At 47.2% G+C, this 18,772-nt stretch overlaps 1 protein-coding gene across 19 annotated transcripts in view; it reads right to left on the minus strand.

The window, feature by feature from the left end:
* Nucleotides 1-18,772, minus strand: part of PDE4DIP (phosphodiesterase 4D interacting protein) — a 213,515-nt gene that overhangs the window by 46,849 nt on the left and 147,894 nt on the right. For 17 of the 19 annotated variants that reach the window (XM_075560261.1, XM_075560277.1, XM_075560181.1 and 14 more), the window contains 5 exons: nt 16,787-16,903; nt 16,104-16,241; nt 14,952-15,064; nt 13,766-13,893; nt 2,029-2,117 (listed from right to left, as the gene is read on the minus strand). In XM_075560261.1, coding sequence (XP_075416376.1) covers nt 2,029-2,117; nt 13,766-13,893; nt 14,952-15,064; nt 16,104-16,241; nt 16,787-16,903 — 585 coding nt within the window. Of the gene's footprint in view, nt 1-112; nt 1,711-2,028; nt 2,118-13,391; nt 13,894-14,951; nt 15,065-16,103; nt 16,242-16,786; nt 16,904-18,772 lie in introns of those variants that run through there. The other 2 variants (XM_075560216.1, XM_075560224.1) reach the window with 2 other exon arrangements.

Genomic DNA, 18,772 nt, shown 5'->3' on the forward strand with positions numbered 1-18,772 from the left:
AAAGTTATAGAAAAGCAATCTTTATTTAATTGGCAGCATGTGAATAAAATCTTTAAACTCCCCCAAAAGTTGACATTGGTTTACAATGATTTCACACACCAAGCTTCCTCCTATTCAAAAGATTGACTTTGAAGGCAAGGCGATAGAAAGAAAAACTAATGCTTACCCAAGAGAATCTTCATCCAAAAGGTGTACACTTTGTCTCTCATGAGTCAAGGTCCATGTCAAAGATCACCGTACATACTTGTGTATAAGCCGAGCATTTCAGCACATTTGTTATGCAGTTTTTGTGGTAATATTAGGAGCCCCGAATGATATTCAGGCCGGCTTATACTTGAGTATATGCGGCAGTTAACGCAAAGTTCACTAAATAATGTGACAGGGATTGTGAGGGAACTACACATGCCCAAAGCAAGCACTCAGCGCAGGCTTAGACGGACCTTCTCAAAATGAGATCTAGTTACTTTTTCCACACAGGGTTACCTGGGGGAAAAACTGGTAAGGAAGTAATGACTTCAGAATGCAGTGTGCTTGTGACTGAGAACTAGAGAAAGGGCTTGCCCTACCAGGGAAACAGTTTAGACCATGCTAAGGCCAAGGTTCTCAAACTCGTGTCTCCTGATCATTTATTCTCAGTTCGGCCTGTCCCATCGTAGTAATGAGCACCAGGGAGCAGCTGACATCTCCATCTACTTCTGTCTTAAGCATTTGTTTATCCTGCAGGTCCATTTCTCTCTCGCCCAAGATCCTCCACGAAAATCAGGAACCGAAAGGCAGACACGGGGTGTACAGGGTTAAGCCAGTTAAACCTCAGTTAGCAGCCTCGGAAGCACTAGTTCAAGCAAAAGGCAAATGGGGAGTCATGCGGGAACTCATGGGAGAGTCAGGGGTGCGAACGGCTACAACAAAAGGGGGTCTTGGGAGGCAGTAAAGAAACTCTGTGAAGGACCTGAGCTCCCCCTAGTTATTATTGTCCTCATGAACCGCAGACTGTGGACGCCAAACCCTGTGGGATTTGGGGGCTGTGCCCATGGGCTCTGGCCATTGGTCTATTAGATGTCTTCTTCTCTCATTTGGGAAATGAAGCGGCCAGCTCTGAAAGCTGTTTCCCCTTTAGCGTTGTTATGGCTCCATGGCAGTTATCCCTGGAAAAGGCCAACAGTTTTGGCAGAAAGATAGATGGCTATCATCCACCTTCTCCTTCGGGACTCGGAGAGTCCCCGACAGAGTCCAGCTCTGAGGTGTGGTAGCTAAAAGTCACTGGGGGCGACGGGGCCATCCGATTTCCAGCGAATGTGGACAGTTCACTGTTAGTGACTTAAGCTCTGAGGTCCAGGACATTCACTCTTGGGCTGGAGAGAGCATGCTTGTCGCCGCCATTGATGGCGGGTGGGAACAGAGTCGCAACCTCCGATGCCAAGTTCAGAGGTCTGCCAGGGGCTTGCTCATGCAGCACCATCTGAGGGTGATCACGTGGTGAAGACCTGGGTGGTTGGTCAGATTCACAACCAAGTCCTCTTTTGCATAATGCGACTTCACCAAGAAAGATCCCCGAGTTGAGAGTACTCAGATCCTCTTGGATTTCTCGGAAAGCTCTCACCCCAAGCAGGTCCTAGGCCCTGCCGTCTCCCCAAGCATCCCTCCGACGACTCCCTGCCTGGTGTGGAGTGCTTCGTCTACAACAACGCGAGAGGGGAAGTGTCCGTTGTCCTGTGGCAAGTAAGCATCCTTTTCAAGCTACAGCTACAGAGGACCAAGAGGGGAGAGGGCGGGTGGGAAAGGGTAAGGGAAAACAGTTAGGGAGACAGAGGAGAACAAACAAAGGGGTGGATTGGAGAGAAGAGTGGCGAGAGGATGAGGGTAAGGACGCAGCTGGGAAGTTCAGGGACGAGAGAAAACAACTGGAAAGCAGTTTGGATAAAAAGAGATCTTCTATTCCAGGTCCTTAAGGGCTACAGGAGACCATCACACCCAAAAAGGACCGTGCACCTTCCACCCCAGGCGCCCCAGGTGCTGACACTGACTTACCTGTTGGTGGCTGTGGTGCACAGCCTCCTCCTCAATACTGTCCGTGAACTCCGTGCTCCCATCTTCTGTGTCGTCCCCTGCGGCTGTACCTGAAAGGAAGTCCGGAGAGACAGGTGACTCTCTTCACAGATGGCTTGGAGACAGCAGCTAAGATGACATGCTTTTTTGATTTCTTCCCATCGCCACGTGCATTGCCCTCTAGCTGGCCGGGATCAGCATGAGCAGCAGAGCCAACAGAATGCGTCAAATCTGTGGGAAAGGCTTCTCCTGGATCACTGGGACTTGCTGCTTACTAACACCTGCACCCCAACCCTCAAAACTTTAGCTGGCCTATTCCACGCAGCTCTCTGCTTCAGGAGATGGCCATCGGTGTCGGGGTCACCCCTTCACCTATTTCCAGAAGGCCTGGATTCTTCCTCATCTCCCCCTTCACTGGCTGGGTGATGTCACTTTCTTTCTCCTAGCATGGGCCGATCCCTTTCCAGTCAGAATGCCAGTGGGTCACTGGTTTTCTGGAGGCAAGGCCAACCTTGTTGCTCTCGCTATTTTCCATTTGGGGATCAGCAAAGCAATGGGGTGATGGTCTCTCTGAGGAACTCCCCTCTTGGGTTCCTAAGTTTTACACCAATCTAGGTAGACAACACTCAAGGAGCAGAAGAGTTCAGCTGTGTCCTAACTCCTCCTTTCAGCTTCCCCTGGAGGCTATCCCATCTCCTGATCTCTTCCAAACTCATCTTAAATGCCATCCACCTTTGCCTGCATGACTTCTCATGTTGCTCTGTCCTGAGGTGCTCGATCCCTTCTCGACCCCCCAAAGCTGCACTCAGTTACCCTAGGAGACTTAACACTTACACTTTTCCCTGAGGGACAAGTAGCTGCAATAGGTGGTCTGGGCAAAGGCCGAGGAAGAGCTTTGTGCAATGAGTGTCTGTTCTATGAGGGAGTACCTCCTCAGCCCCCAAAATGGACTTTTTTCAAGCTATGTATTTATCTTTTTTAGAAAACCTTATCACCTTCAAAATACTCTCCATTACACTTAATACATTTTTCAAATCTGCTATTCCATGCTTGGAAACATTTTTTCAAACTCCTCTGTTTGGATGGCTGAAAGCACCTCCTTTGTTTTTCTCTTCACCTCTTCTACATCATCAAATCACTGTCCTTTCATGTACCTCTTCACTCAGGGAAACAAAAGGAAGTAGCACAGAGAAAGGTCAGGTAAGTAAGGTGTGTGTGTCGTGCTGTTTTTTTGCCCCAAACTGGCACACACAGACAGCTGCACGAGCAGGTGCATTATCGTGCTGGCAACACCAGTCCCTCATCTGCCACAAATCAGGCCATTTTTGTCACATACTATTCCACAATCTTTTCAGAACTTCTAAATAGAAAGCTTGATTAACTGTTTTATCTGGTGCAAAGAACTCCATCCAAATGCACTAAGAGTCAACATGTTCATCTGTTTGGGAAGATGACGGACGTCCAGAAGGAGGTTTGTCATCAATTGACATTTTACCTTTTTTGAAATGAGAAAACCACTTGTACCATTGAGTTTTTCCCCTAGGGCTGTTCTTGTAAGCTGTGTTCAGCATCACAACAGTTTTGTGGCATTTTTCCTGAGTAGGACACAAAATTTCTGTTCGCTTAAATTGGCCATTACAAAAAGCGAGGCTCCAGCAAAACTGCTTTGACAAAAAAATTCACTGTGACCAGAGAGAACCTTCCCAGGTGGTGCCACTGGGTGCACTAGCTCAGAGTGAGTTGCGTGATGCTTGCCTAGCAGGGAAAAATTCATACTACGAAAACTCTGCCCAGTGGAGTTATTTTACGGTATTTCTTTGGGAGGGGGGTACCCCTTCATATACCTGGCCAGCCCAATACAACAGATGCTAGTTACATGTGGCTATTGAGCATTTGAAATTGGCTAGGGTAACCAAAGAACGGAAGTGTGAAGTGAAATGAAATCTTTAAATTCCAAAGCCATGTGTGACTAGTGGCTACAGTATTAGAAAACAGAAAGACAGGGCATTTCTCTCTCTCTCTCTCTCTCTCTCTCTCTCTCTCCATCTGACAGCACAGCATGTCCATCTAGTTTTAGAGCAAGACCTGCCCCATGTTGTTGATTTCTTCTGACAGTGGAGGCAGTCATACATTAATTCACGAAACACCAAAGAAAATCTGCTACGACTTCATTAGATCTGTCAAAACTTGCCAATGTTGAAAAACTTCAAGAGGGAGTTCTGGTCCTGACCTCAGCCACCAATTTGTTAAAACTCCCCTGCTGACAGCTGAGGAACGTAGGTCTCCAGAGAGTATGTGGCCTGTCGAAGGCGACAGAGCTAGTCACTGACAAGAACCACATTAGCCACGAGGCTCTAGACTCTCGGGCAGGAGCTTGCTTGGTTCCTTCCGATGATAAGCCGCAGAGCTCCTACCTCCAAGACCAAAGAATCTGCTCCTGAGCTCGGAGAAGCCTGGATTGGAGGCACGAGCAATGAGCATTCATTGTCGTCTGCAGATGAGGTGCACGGGGTCTGTTTCCCAAACCTATGCTCCTGGGCATCTGCACGTCAATCCTAAATAATGCCAACGGCCCATGCTGGTCTCCTCAAAGCACTAAAAGATGGTGAGCATGCTGATAGCTTCATAGTATGACTGGTCCCCGGATCCTCGCCCCATGTTTATTTTTGTCCAGGCTAGGACCCTGTTCAAAAAGCTCTGTCCACAAAGAGGCTGCTCTGCCCTCAGCATCCCGAGGGGTCCGTGGCAGACAGTGAGCCACTGGGATTTCTGAGCCTTGCTGGGATTTCTCAGAGTATTGGTAGCATGGAAGGGAATGAACAAAACCCTTAAGCTTTGGCTGCTTTGAAAATGCATCCAGCCAGGATGCCAACTTGCCCGCGGACACCCGTATAATATACATATTATGGTTACTATGGAAAATCTGGCCCTGTACAACAGCAGAGATCAGCATCGTTTACATTTTTTTCCTGCAAGAAAAATGAATCATCCCATTCTGTGGCTGATGAAGAAAACACGCTTTTTTACTACGGTCTCTTTTTTGCAGGGTACAGAGTGAGTCTTTGGTTGAAGACAGTTCAGCTCTATGCAGACCGGGGTCCTCATCTTCCACACCGCTCCTGTTCCTGGTGGGTTGTGAGGCCAGGCTGACCCACATTCCAAGAAGATTCCTGTCCTACATTTTAGGAATGATGTATTCGGGGCTCGACGGGGTGACTGTCACTTACTATAAAGGCTTCTCTCTTAACACACCGGCCTCCACTTACCTTTGCTGGCCCTTAGACGGGTAATGTCTCTGTCATGTACTGAGGGGCAGGATGCCATGATTTTGACTTTGAGGAGTTGGATGGAGACAGAGCGAGGAGACCTGGCTCATCCCAGGACTAGTACACGGAGATTCTGTTGTCTTTTTAGCGATCTCACTACCGGCTATGAGGGCTGAAAGGCTTAAAGCCTTAAAGGTCGCTCAGTCCTTCACCAATTGGCTTCAAATGCCAAAAGCTTTTTTCTTTCTTTTTTGGTGGCTTCATGTGAGGGGTAGATGGCAGTTGAAAACCTTTTGGAGAAAACATGGGAATAAAGTGGGTGACCTCCCCCAGGGGGTTTCCATATAAGTTGCCACCATTTACATTTCCTTAAAAACGGCAATAAAAGAAATGCTTTTGGGTGGGTGGGGCATGCCACATTTTCACCAGGCAGCGAAAACACTTTTCTCGGGAACTCACTTGTAATGCTGCAAATTTCTAGTTTAAATTAAATATATCTGAAACCTTAACTGGATGAATCCTTTGCTTAATTTTAAAAAAATAAATTCTGAAATAAAATGATCTGCCATCTTTGGGTTTTCTAAAGGTAAGCATCTATTCATTCAATCTTAACGTGAGTTTCCGATGAGAGACAGACATGTAAATGCTGCTTAGAGACTTTTGTTTGAAGCTTCAGTGGTCATTCACAAGTGTGGTTCTTGCAGATCTATAGGCTCTGGATCAGAAAAATCTGAAGTCATAAGAAAGTGGCCTTTACTTAGATTTTTTTAAAAGTATTTCCTATCATTATGTCTGATGCTACCAAGTACCAAACTCACTGCCAGTGACTGGATTTTAACTCATAGCAACCCTATGGGATTTCCAAGCCTGAAAATCTTGACAGGAGTAGAAAGCCTCATCTGTCTCCCAGGGAGAGACTGGTGGTTTCAAACTGCAGACTATGGGGTTGGAAGCCCACTGCCTAACCCATCATCCCACCTTTCTACAGAGTACACAGAGGTAAGGCAAGCCTCTAAATAAAACCCTTGGGTGGAAATGTGTGCATTATGCAGGCATGAGGTATTCTCCATATCGTTAGGCCAAATTCCGTTTTTGGGTGGTTTTATAAACGGAGGGTGACATGATGCTTAAGAACATCAACTAGGGACCAGATCGTCCAGCTTTGAATTCTGCTTCTGCTAATGACTGAGCGACTTGAGGCAAGTCGTGACCTTGCTGAAACATGGTGTCCTTCATCACTTGGGGTTAATGCAGTTACAGTGACGTTTCATGGATTCGCTACTTTTGAAGTGCCTGGAGTACTGCTTGGTGCATGGCGCATGCTCAGCAAATGTTACCCAGTACTGTCCTTGTTTGATTATTCCTGTTGGTGTGGCAATGTGATGCGGTCTGTGGCTGGAAGGTTCTAAAAGTTGAAGGTTATAGAAACTCAATATAGTCAGTACAAGGGCATTTTATACCTGAATTAGCCGGATGATTTTGGTTGATTTCATCTACACTTCTGAATATCTCCTTCCTCAATCGGGAGGCTTGAAACCGCTCCCTCTTCCCTCTCTGCCTCACAGCACAGTGAAGAGAGTGTGAGGTTGTCCGGAAAGTTCAATGGGTGTTTTGGGATAAGGGCATTACAAACAGGACTTATCATTAAATTATAATGGCCATAAAATGCCAGCATGTAGGAATGCGCCTGAGAGGGAAATGTATCTGTAACGTTGTATTTCTATTCTCCAGTGAGGAAATCAAACGGGGTGAGGGGTAGAGCCCATCTTTCCAAAACTCCTCTTTCAGCCGACATTCGGGGTCAACTGGTATAATACTTCCCTCTGATGGCTGCTCGGAATAGAGCGGGTGTTATATGTTACTGTTTTCAAAAGGGGATTCACAGAGTTAAACATTTATAGCATGACCAAGTTAAGTCATGTGCCAGGTGCCCAGCTGGCCCTCCTCTCAGTGCCAGGTCCTCCCGGGCCCTCCTCCCGCTCACTCCCAGGCCCTCTGTCCGCCCCGTGCACCTGAGAGCAACACTCACACGTTCATCTTTCATGGCCCAGTGCCACCTGACCATCAGGATGCTCCTTGAGACAACCGAAGATAAACAATCTACCAAACGCTGCTATTTGGTTTACACCTTTCCAAGTTATAAGGAAATGCTGGGATTTCATACACTCTTCCATCAGCTTTGCCTAGAAATAAAATTATTTAACTAGACAGATTCTGAAACTTAAGTAGCGAGGGTAAAAAAAACACAACAAGCAAGTTGCTATCTGCAGCCAAAAATTCTGTCTTTAAATGGAAACTCCTCTTCAGAAACCTGGAGGCGCTTCCAGCGGGACACTGGTCACAGGAGAGCTGCTCTCAGTGACCTACAGACTAAATCATCTACGAAAATGAAACCAGTTTTAGGGGTATGACAATTCCCCAGAATTCTTGCGCGTGCTTTTTTTTCATATGGGACAGCATTCAAGACAACCAGAGGTACCTATTCTTAAACTGACCAGGTCAGCTGTGAATTGAGACAGTTTTGGGCAGACCAGAAGATGTGACCATTTTATTCTGTAATGATTTTCATGCCAGGGATTCTTCCTTTTCAAAGAACGGAAGCAGCAGGCTTTGCTAGAGACATTTGGGGATGCCACGATCTGTCCTGCTTTCTACTGCTCGCCTTCAGTGCAAGAAGGGGTTTCCAAGGTGAGGTCGCCCATTTACGGGCCTCAGGACACCGTCATGCCGTTTCCTCTCATTTCCCTGAGAAAACAGCAATGCAGGTTTCCGTCTCACCCTTTCTTTATAAAATGAATACAAAGACATTTACTCATTTCATGGCACCTGACTTTGACTTAAGGAGACCTGGCGGTGCAGTGGGTTACGCACTGAACTGCTAACCACAAGGTCAGTGGTTCGAATCCACCAACTGCTCAGTAGGAGGAAGATGAGGTTTTCTGTTCCCAGAAAGACTGACAGCCCCAAAGGGCAGTTCTGGCCTGCCCTCTGGGGTCAGCATGTGTAGAAATCAACTTGGTGGAGGTGGGTGGGTAACTCAGACTTGGAATGTGCGTACCTCGGACTTGGAATGTGGGTACAGAAATTTGGTACAGAAAATAGAAGGCTACTTCCATAAGGAACTAAACAGATGCACTTCCTCTACATCTCTTATCATAAAAATGAAACCAAATAGTTACTGTTGGCCTTTGATACTTTTATTGGATCAGCAAGACAACTTGCAGTGTCTCAACTGGAGTAGCTGAAATCCTAGTACTTTTATATAAAAAAGAACACACTCCATTTCAGCACAAACGTTAACACAATTTAACACAGCACAGCCCCACAAAACAATGAACTTCCAGAGAAAAACATACAACTTCTTTTGGTAGGGAGATGATTCCGGAAAGACTAGCCGGCAGATTTCTGGATCATTAGACAGGTCACTTCTTAGTGCATCAGAAGCTTGTTCATGAATCACTTGCACATCCTCAATGGCCTCAAGATCAAGAGGATATGCAATGAAAGCAGGTGAAACTGCTTGTATTCTCAAACCGACACAGAAATTCTTCATTGAAACGGAAAGTCGTGGGTTATAAAACACACTTGCATATGCACGTTCCTCTGAAGCATACAGAATTGAGAGAGAAGCTAAACACCTGAGACCAGGGCCTTGGTCATTGCAAAGGATGTACGGGACACTCGTGTCACGGGAGCATCTCCTAGACAGTCAGGAGCTCCCAAAAGGGACAACGAAGCGTATTTGGTTCATGTACCTAACAGCCCTACTCCTTACATTACACCAGACCAAGCACTTTCCGATGTCACTAACCGTCCCACTTTATTCTATCATACAGCAGGATGATGGCAAGGCTTCTTCCTGAAACTTGACGTGAAACAAAAGTGATAAAGTTACTGTGTCAGTTTAGTCACTCTTAATGGAAATCTGGTGTGAAGTCAGTATTGTCAGCTGGCGTAGCTCTGTCTTCCCCTTCCACTTGCCTTTTTGTTGTTGGAAGCAACTAATTGTTTTTGTTTTTTCCATTTGGGAAAACTTTTCCAAGCTTATGTGATCACACAGAAAGAAGCCGAGGACTTACCTTCTGTCAACACTCAGACTACTTAAGAGTAATACATCCGTCTTCTAAAAAGGAGCCGTTTGGACACGGGGGTTGCTACAAATGGTGGGGAGATGATGACTTAAATTCACATACGAAAAGGAAGCAAGAGTGAGACACTAGTGACTACAGATTTCTCCCCAATGTGTCATCCAAAGAACTCGTTCCGTCTGTCTGTGGTATGCTTTGGTCTAAATCAAGCTGCCTTATTCCGAGTTCTTCTTTCCACGGGGGAAATGTCCAAACACGAAAACAAATGTCCAAGGAGGGAAGAGAAGCCCTCTGCACTTCCAAAGAAGCCACAGGAAAGACTCGGCGGGCTGATTCACAGGACAGACAATATCTGAAAGAGAAGGCTCGTTTCATTCCTTCGCCCACTAGCAGCATTTTTAGAAGGCAGGAGAGAAGGTGGACTTTAAGCAGATGGGTTACTAATATTTCTGCCTCGAGTCACAGGAAGTTTGATGCTGGGCAACACTGGCTGCAGAACGGAGAGCCTAGATGAAGATGTAACTTAAGTGTTTTGAGGATGTTAAATAAAAAGAACATGACCCCAGAAATGAATGACTTATACTAAGCGTGGAAGCAAGATTTTATCATACTAGGCTCGAGGGAAACAAAGACTTTGCTCAAAGGCTAACAGCCGTCTAAAGCAGAGTGACTACCACTGAAGATGGAGGGCAATCTTCAATCCTCAAAGGAAGACGCACTCTCAGTGCCTGCTCAGGAGGGCCTGCTCCTCCTTTCCCTAATCGAAGAACTCCAGCTCCAGCGTGGCTCTCAAGCAAGATCGATTTTCCTGCACGGCTTTGAAACAATCAGCCAAACTTCTCATAGTTCACATACTGACTTAAGAGGGAACAAAAACCTAAAGCGCCAGATCTTTCAACGTTTATCTTCCACAAAAGCCATTTATGCATTCACTGTACAAACAGGAGACATGAGAGTCTTCCGGAAACCGCTCCTGGCTGGCATCTGACAGCTCATGCGTGACAAGATTCTTGATCATTGGTAAGTCTCTTACTGTAATGCAGTCAAAAAATGTTTTTGAAATATGAACTAGGAGAGTTTTACTTCTCTGAAGAAGTAGAAAGTACTGAAATTACTGCTTCTGCCCACAAGTGAATCAAGAAAAATCGGTCTGGGAGGAAGGAGGGCATGGGGGAGACAAGGTAAGGGTGCACTCTGTCTAAGTGAAAGGCCAACACATTTCAAAGCCCAGTGGCCTTTCTGGACCGTTCACAGTTGAGTAAAGATTGTAAAAGAAAACACCAGAAATGTTGTCTTACATTAGGCCCTAACAATCATCAGATTTCACTGCTGCTTAAACTTGCAGCAGTAACTCATGAGGACTTTCCTGTCCTTCATGAAGACATCCTCCTGGAGGCCCTACGCAACTCTGTCGTTCTAGTCTTCATGCACCGCTCCCCTACACACACCTGCTATTACTTGAAAAAGAACCGTGAAGACACAGAGCTCATCGACATGGAGCCGTTGCAATCTAAGCCCCACGTCTGGGGAAGAACTTAATTCATTTGCTTCCTTTCAAGGTTTCTTACTCAAACACAAGATTCTGTCTGCACAAGATGCCCTAACTAAAGTTATTGTTATAATGAAAAATGCCTATCAAAGGTAGATTAAATCTAGTAAGAAAACAAGGGGGGGTACTGATGTGCTCCTGGAGAAAGAAGGGAATCACATTATATTGTGAAATATGATCACACACGATATGCCCAATGATAATGTCTATGTGTTCGCCAAGGTACACAATTCATCAGAATGATGTTCTCTGGTCAGATGTCAAATCAGCCAGCAAAACTGTTAGACCAGGAAGGCCCCTCCAGGGAGGGGTTAGCGCCAGATTTTAGTAACATCTATGAAACCAAGGCAAACGCTTAACTTTATTCTTTGCCACTGAATCACTTCATTTTTTACATGCTTCCTAGGGCATAACATCAACTACTGTATTGACGCAAATCATAACCTGGGAGCTTAGTGGTTATGCATGGGGCTGCTAACTGCAAGGTCAGCAGTTCAAAACCACCAGCCACCCAGAGGCAGAAAAATAGGGCTTTCTACTCCCAAAAAGGCTTACAGTCTCAGACACTTCCAGGGGGCAGTTCTACCTTTTCCATAGCATTGCTGTGGCAGTGAGTCTAACTTGGTAGGCCATCTCAGGGTCCCATCAGCATCGGAATTCATGGTTTGTTTTATTTTCTAATCCATTTTGATAACTTTTCTATAGGAAGTTCTTCCTTATTGTCAAACTACATGAGTATTTCTAAAACTTAGCAACAGTTCACAATACATAGGGACAGCCCACTCTTCTTGGAGGTGGATGAGGGTGGTAATCAACATAATTGACCCTGGCCACCCTGCAAGTTAAGCACCTTAGAGTCACTCCGATTTAGAAAGCTTCCTTGGTCGATAGGGAAAAGGAGAGGCATTTTCTAAATGCCCCCTTGAAATGGCACGATAGAGGAGCCTTTGAGGAGTTAGCTAGATTACTCTTCTCATGACTTCTAGAAAGTTCTAAAATGCTTTGTACTGGAAAGGGTCTCTTAGAATTATACGAGAGAACCGGATGGTACTGTTTCCTCTGCTCTTTCCTTAAATGACCCTTCCTTCAAAGGCCGGGAAGCCTGGATTGATGCGCCCACTAAGAGGGAGGCTGTGCCTATCCATCATTTGCAAACTACTTAAAAGAGACGATTGTGGAACGTTTCTCCAGTTGAACATTCTCGCCCGTCTACTTTCGTTGGACTTAGGCCCTGTAACAGGGAGAGCTAAGATTGCAGGAACCGGGGTGGACTTTAGCATGCAATGCACGCCACGCCAACACGAATGTGAATGAACTCAAAGTACCACATGAGAAAAGGAAAGGAAAAATCAAAGGCCTCCTGCCTTACACAGTTCGGAAAAGGGTATTCAATCGTATTCACGGAGCTAGGAGGCCTCCATCTCAAACGGGAAGTACAGTCACTGAAACCTCGCTTCCCAGCAGGGGACTTGTATCCAGCAGCAATTAGAACCCTCCCGGAAGGATAGCCACCTAACTCCAACGGAATGCTGGTGACTTTTCATCCTCTTGACATCGGAAGACTCTAGAAATACAATCTCCGGGACATCTCTCCTATGCGGCCATGTTGCCAAGAGGAAGCACAGGAACTAGGACAAAAACCCATGAACACAGAGCTACGGCCACACTTCTCTCTGAACGACTCCAGCAGTTCCCAGCCCGAGGGCTGCCATTACCTTCCAGACGGAGAAAGGCGTCCGCATCAGTCCAGGACTCTGTCTAGCGCACGACCGAGCGGAAGCAGGCATGCACTAGAAGCAAGGTGCACTAGCGAATGCAGCCTGCCTATGATGAGTTACTTGTTGAAATGCTGGATTTCAAGGGGGGCATTGAAATGGAAATAATCCGAGCATAAAAAGGAATCAGACTCCGGAAGCTTTGAAATTTGGGACTTCCTTCAAATCACGTTCTGACTAAATACAGCATGCCTTTGGATTAGAGAAACCTAGAGGTCAGAGAGAAAGATTTCAGAATGGGATTTACTCGGTCTCGACTCTAACTCACCTGTGTCATCCACAAATCAATGCTGAAATGATATTAGAGGTTCCATTATTACTTCTTACACTAGCATAAGAGGGAATATCATTATCTCTGATATTATTATAAGCACTTAAAATGTCTTTGCCTCTGCTGTTTCCTCGACCCTCCTAATTCCTGCAGTCTACGACTGCCAGACTTCTCATTTTTGACTACCTGTGGGTAAGGAGTCTACCACCTTTACAAAATCTTCCGATAGACTCCCCCTCTCTCTCTTCTTGAGACGTGTCCTGTGTTTGATTGAAAACAAACACATAACAACAAAAGTGCTCTCCTTCAAAGAGCAGAAGTAGGCTGAGTGACGAAATAATACACACACATGCCTCTGTGACAATGATATGCAATGTACGAAATAGATAAAGGAAGTGGGGAGGATAAACTTTATTGGCCCAGAGGAGGGATGAGAGAGTGGGCGGGAGAGGCTAGGGAGAGGTTAACCAATCAGGGTAGAGAAGCTACTCTAGGACGATTTAAGATGTGCAAATTCCCTTTGAAGCCCCCATCATCCGTTTAGAGACAGGTACATACAGTGAGATGCGGAGAGTCTAAAGTGAGCTTCACTTCGCAGCTGACGCCACTTGTACCAGTTCTAGCATTAGTAAGTCACACCAGTTAACGGCAACAGTCAGGCAGGCTCTCTCTGGTTAGTGCACACAGGGTTTTCCGTCCGGCTGCAGTACGGCCCGCCAGGGCTCAGAAGGCATGCTTGTGAAGAACTCGCATGCTTCCCAGTTCCCCACCTCCAATGGCAGCCAGCGTCTCCAGCCTGCTCAAACGTTCCAGGCTTCTTCCAAGGACTTCTTCCAGGCGACCGCGTAACACCTGCGCCCCTTCCAGTTCCACCTGCAGGGTTCGGTCTCTCTCAGAGCTGATTAAACATGCCACATGGAAGGAAAATCGATTAGCCATTAATTGTAAGGAGCCACACAAGTTTCTAAAGAGCCATCGATGCCACTCTGAGCTGCGAGGCTTTCTGAAGCCATTGCTCTCCGGGACCCATATGTTTCCCAGGACAGAGCCAAGGCGTGCCAAGCTGGTCCTGGCACTGTGCTCACTGTCGGTAGACTCGGAAAGCCCCCTCCTTACAGTCATCATGCCCCTTCATGCTAGATCCAGGGCCACAGCGCTACAGAGCCCACTATTTATCTCATATGCGTGCACTCCGTGGGAGAAAACTTCCACCATCTGACTGCGAGCTTGGCTTCCTGGTAAACCAAATTGCAAGGAAAACGAAATGCAAACTGAAGTAAGACTGAGCCACGTAGGACCACTGGGGGAGGCAGCTGCTTTCTGTGATGGGAACAAACTAGCCAGGGCTCTGGACTGAGAGAGACTAAAGAGCCAGAGGTCCTTTAGAAAGTTACACGATCAGGCGGTCCTTTGGGACCCTTTCTTAGTTAGAATGAAGGGGTAAACATGAAGGTTAAGCTAGAGGACACTGAGGAGCAAAGGGATACAACAGCAGGAGAGAGAAAGGGGTGCGGGAAGGAAGGCAGAATGAGAAACAACAGTCACGGAAGGCATAGGACACGAACCAGACACGGGTAGCACACAGCACCACAAAATCACGAGTGACAAGGAAACATACATATCCTTCCCGATGGTTAATGGTGCCCCAGGATCAGTGCCATGCCGCCAAGACCAAGGCCATTCATGGCCTGACTCTGACAGCAGAACCGTGATCAACAAGACGTGGCGCAGGGAAAGGCTTCTTATAGGCCAGCCCTTGGCTTAGACGTCTGACACACCTTCTCATTTCAGCTCTGTGACAGCGAAGTAACCAGGTATTGTTCTTGACTTATGATTCATACACAATAAACAACAGAGTGGGGGGCCCGGCATGGTCTCTGCTTCCTTCTTCTCCCGCGCCCCCCTCAGTTTCACAGGCATCGGTGCTCAGAGGGCACAGCCCCGCCACTCTCTTACCTCTCTGGGTGGGTGTGGAACTTCACCAGACTGCTATAGAGCTGCCTCTCCGCTTGCAAGGCCTCATTGAGGCGACTCCGTTCATCCACCAGGCCTTCCAGCATCAGCAGCAACTGGGGAAAGAAGAGGCCACAAATCAATGGTAAAGCGCGTCACCAAGGGGCAGTTGATCCTGAGAGGAGAGAGAGCAAAAGAGGGCACGGGACAGTGAATCTCAAGCACACAAACCAACCAACCCACTGCCTTGGCCATCCTAACTCTCTAGAGCCTTTTCCAGGTTTCAAATCAATGACACGTGCATTATCTTTGCTCTGGATCGCCCGCCCTGTAAGACAGATTTTGAGCATGGGAGGTGGGGGGAGGGAGAAGGAAGTGAGAAGAAGAATAAAGCACCTGAAGGGAATAAGTTGGGAAGAGAAAGTGAGGGAAAGGCGGAGCCACACTTCCTAGTATTTTGCAATCACGCAACAGATGTTCACTGGACCCCTTGGCTGCGTCAGGCTCTGTGGCCCACTGGGGGACTGATGTGGCCCCCTGGGGACTGATGTGGCCCCCTGGGGACTGATGTGGCCCCCTGGGGACTGAGGTGGCCCACTGGGGACTGAGGTGGCCCCCTGGGGACTGAGGTGGCCCACTGGGGGACTGATGTGCACCAGTCCCTGTCATGAGTCACGGTGAGCTGTGCTGACCAGTGTGAGGTGAGGGCAGGAGGAGGACGCAGAGCTCGGGGCCAGGGGAGTGAGGGGAATAGTTAGAGAGAGAGCTGCCAGTGGACACAGAATACATGTAAGTGAGGCCTCTTCAAAAGTGTGGTGTCCAAGAGAGGTTAGATGCGGGGAGGGGCGACAAAGGAACCTGACAGTGAGGCAGCTTTAAAAACTACCTTTTGACATTGGGAGAGGGTCTAAATTGACGTGTACAAGAAAGCGCTCGTTGCGAAAGGGCACTAACAGTGTTAATCCAAATCTGCTGCTCCCTGCAGGATGATGAATTTACAAATTTTTTAAAAAGACATCTATGGCTACTCTGGACCCAACGAGGAAATCCACCAGTTTGCCAGGAACTGCCGGCAACTGACCAACCAGTTCGGAAACAGAGTGAGAGCTGGCCGTCGCATCACAGTAAAAGTAAGGTTTGTCTCTGTCTGCTCACTTGTTGCCTTCGGTTTCCTGAAGTCTCTTGACCCTGAGATTCAACTGAAGCAACTTTTTCCCGAAGTAGTAAGACTTCTTGGGTGAGGCGTTCCATCGCTGGTATGTCTTCAGGATCAACTAGCTGCATTTGCAGGTCCTAGAAATTAAAAACAAATCCATTTCAGAAGAGTAACAAAAGACTGTTCAGCAGAGGCACAAAGGACCGAATGCTCTTGAAATATGAGGTGCCCTGCTTCCAGTTGGGATTCTGATCATGCTTTTTTTTTTTTTAAGTGAAATCTTTGCAACGACAAAACCAAACCAAACTTGCTGCCATCAAGTCAAGGCTGACTCACAGCCACCTGACAGGACAGGGTAGAAGGGCCCCTGTGGATTTCTGAGACTGTCACTCTTCACAGGAGTAGAAAGCTTTGTCTGTCTCCCGAGGAACAGCAGGGGGTTTCGAACAGCTAACCTTGCAGTTAGCAACCCGAATATGCGACCACGACACCTGCTACTAGGGCTCCTGTTTTGCAACTACAGAACAAGTCAATTAGAATATGATGACACTGAGAGACTCAAGCCAGCAGTGTATCAGGGACATCAGCACTGGCCAAGGGGCTAGGTGCTGTTTGTAGATGCCCTGCTGGTACTGGGAGCAACAATCATTTCCAACGATCTTTATAAAAAGCGCTGAAGGACCTTTATGAGGTCTTCTTTAATCTGGATGTTCCTGGTCAGGGACTCCACGTCAGCAGCCTGCACCTGCAGCTCCTCCTCCTGCACAGCCACCATGGACTGCAAGGCAGACAGCTCCATCTGCAGAGAGAGGACACCCTGAGGTCAGTGGACACAGCAAACGCTGTCGCATCTAACACTCTGAGGCAAAATGGCTCTTCTATACCATATCCCTAGAAGCCAGTTACTGCTACTCACGGCATTCAAGTCCGTGCTGACTCGCAGCCATCCTATAGGACTGGGTAGACCTGTCCCTGTGAGTTCCCGAAACTAACTCTACAGCAGTAGAAAGCCTGTCTTTCTCCCTCAGAGTGGCTGGTGGTTTTGAACTGCTGACTTGTGGATAGTAGCACAATGCATAACCACGATGCCACCAGGAATCCAGTACTGTATGAAAACTGGACAGTGAACGGCGCTTTAACTGGATCAAATCAATCAGCCGCACAGCGTGGCAGTAAGTCTCTGACTGATGCCTTCCACTGGCGGCAGGGCCGTGATGCATGTCGCTGCTAAGGGCTGGTGGGTCGATCCCAACTCATGGTGAACCCATGCGCCGGAACAGAGTGGCCCTATGGGGTTTCCTGGGCTGCAGTCTTTATGGAAATAGCTGAGCAGGCCTTCCTTCTGGGGAGCCATTAGCTGGGTTCAAACCACCAGTCTCTCATTTCGCAGCAAGTGCTTCAGCACTGCACTACCAGAGCTCCTGGTGGAACAAAGCACCAACCCCACTGCAATTTGATTCTAGCTCATAGCAACGTATAGGACCTAGAACTGCCTGATAGGGTTTCAAGCCTATAAAACTTTACAGAGATGCTCTGCTAACACACACACACACACACACACACACACACACACACACACACACACACACACTGCTGTAGCGACAGACTGTAACATTCCTTCCTAAGAAATGGGTAGTGGGCTTGAACCATTGATCTTTGGCTGGCAGCTGAGTACTTAACCACCAACACTTCTAATTGCAATCATGGCTAAGCTTTGGCTGCTGTCCAGAAAGGCGGGAGTCTCACCCACCAGGCGCTCTGTTGGAGCAGGATGAGGCAGTGTGCTTCTGTAAAGATTTCAGCCTCAGTTCTCATCGGTCCTGTTGGGTCACCGTGAGTCAAACAGACTCAATCAGCGATGGGTTTGGATCTTCTGTGTCCCCTAACAGGTCTCACGCAGTCATAGACTAGTCTCTGGGGTTGTTGCTAAGGTCCGCTCGCTGACGTGGACTTGATTCTGACCCACGGCAGCCTGTGTGCGCAGAGCTAAATGCTCCACCGGGCTTTCAAGGCTGTGACCTATTGTCGCTAGGCCTGCTTCTCAAGGAGCTTCTCAAAGGTGGATTTGAACAAGCAATCTTTTGACTAGACTGGCTAGTAACTCTTTGTCCACCCAGGGTCGCCACCTTTATAGTCACACGGGTATGGGTTCTCAATTCTGGCAGAAGCTCCTTGACAAGGCATTTAAAGTGCATCTCCATTTCCTCAGTTATAAGGTGGGAACAGTAGTTATTTTGTAGGGTTGGATGAGGATTATAGAAAACATGTTTAAGATTCCTGGCACATCGTAAGCAAGCAACAAAGAGGGACTAACACTGCGGTTACTGCTATCGCTGCTACCATGACAAAGGGGCTTCAAAGAGTTCATGGAAAAATCCCATGAACTTTCATTCAATTTTTTCGTGAACTTGTTGAAGCCCTCAGTTATCAACTATATTAGTATTACTGCTTTCATTTTTATCTCAAGACCATCAGGGTGTTTGAAAATGTGTAGCTGTACCTGGCTTTTGGCAAATGTCTAATATTAGAACAGATGTGACCATGAATGTACATACCAGTATAATGTGAAGTAGGTAGCTGCTTAAAGATAGACCAAAAAAAAAAAAAAAAAAACCAACCCCAACCCAAACAAACTCACTGCCATTGGGTCAATGCCAATTCATAGCAA

This window comes from Tenrec ecaudatus, chromosome 1 (genome assembly GCF_050624435.1).
Source record: "Tenrec ecaudatus isolate mTenEca1 chromosome 1, mTenEca1.hap1, whole genome shotgun sequence".
NCBI lineage: Eukaryota > Metazoa > Chordata > Mammalia > Afrosoricida > Tenrecidae > Tenrec > Tenrec ecaudatus.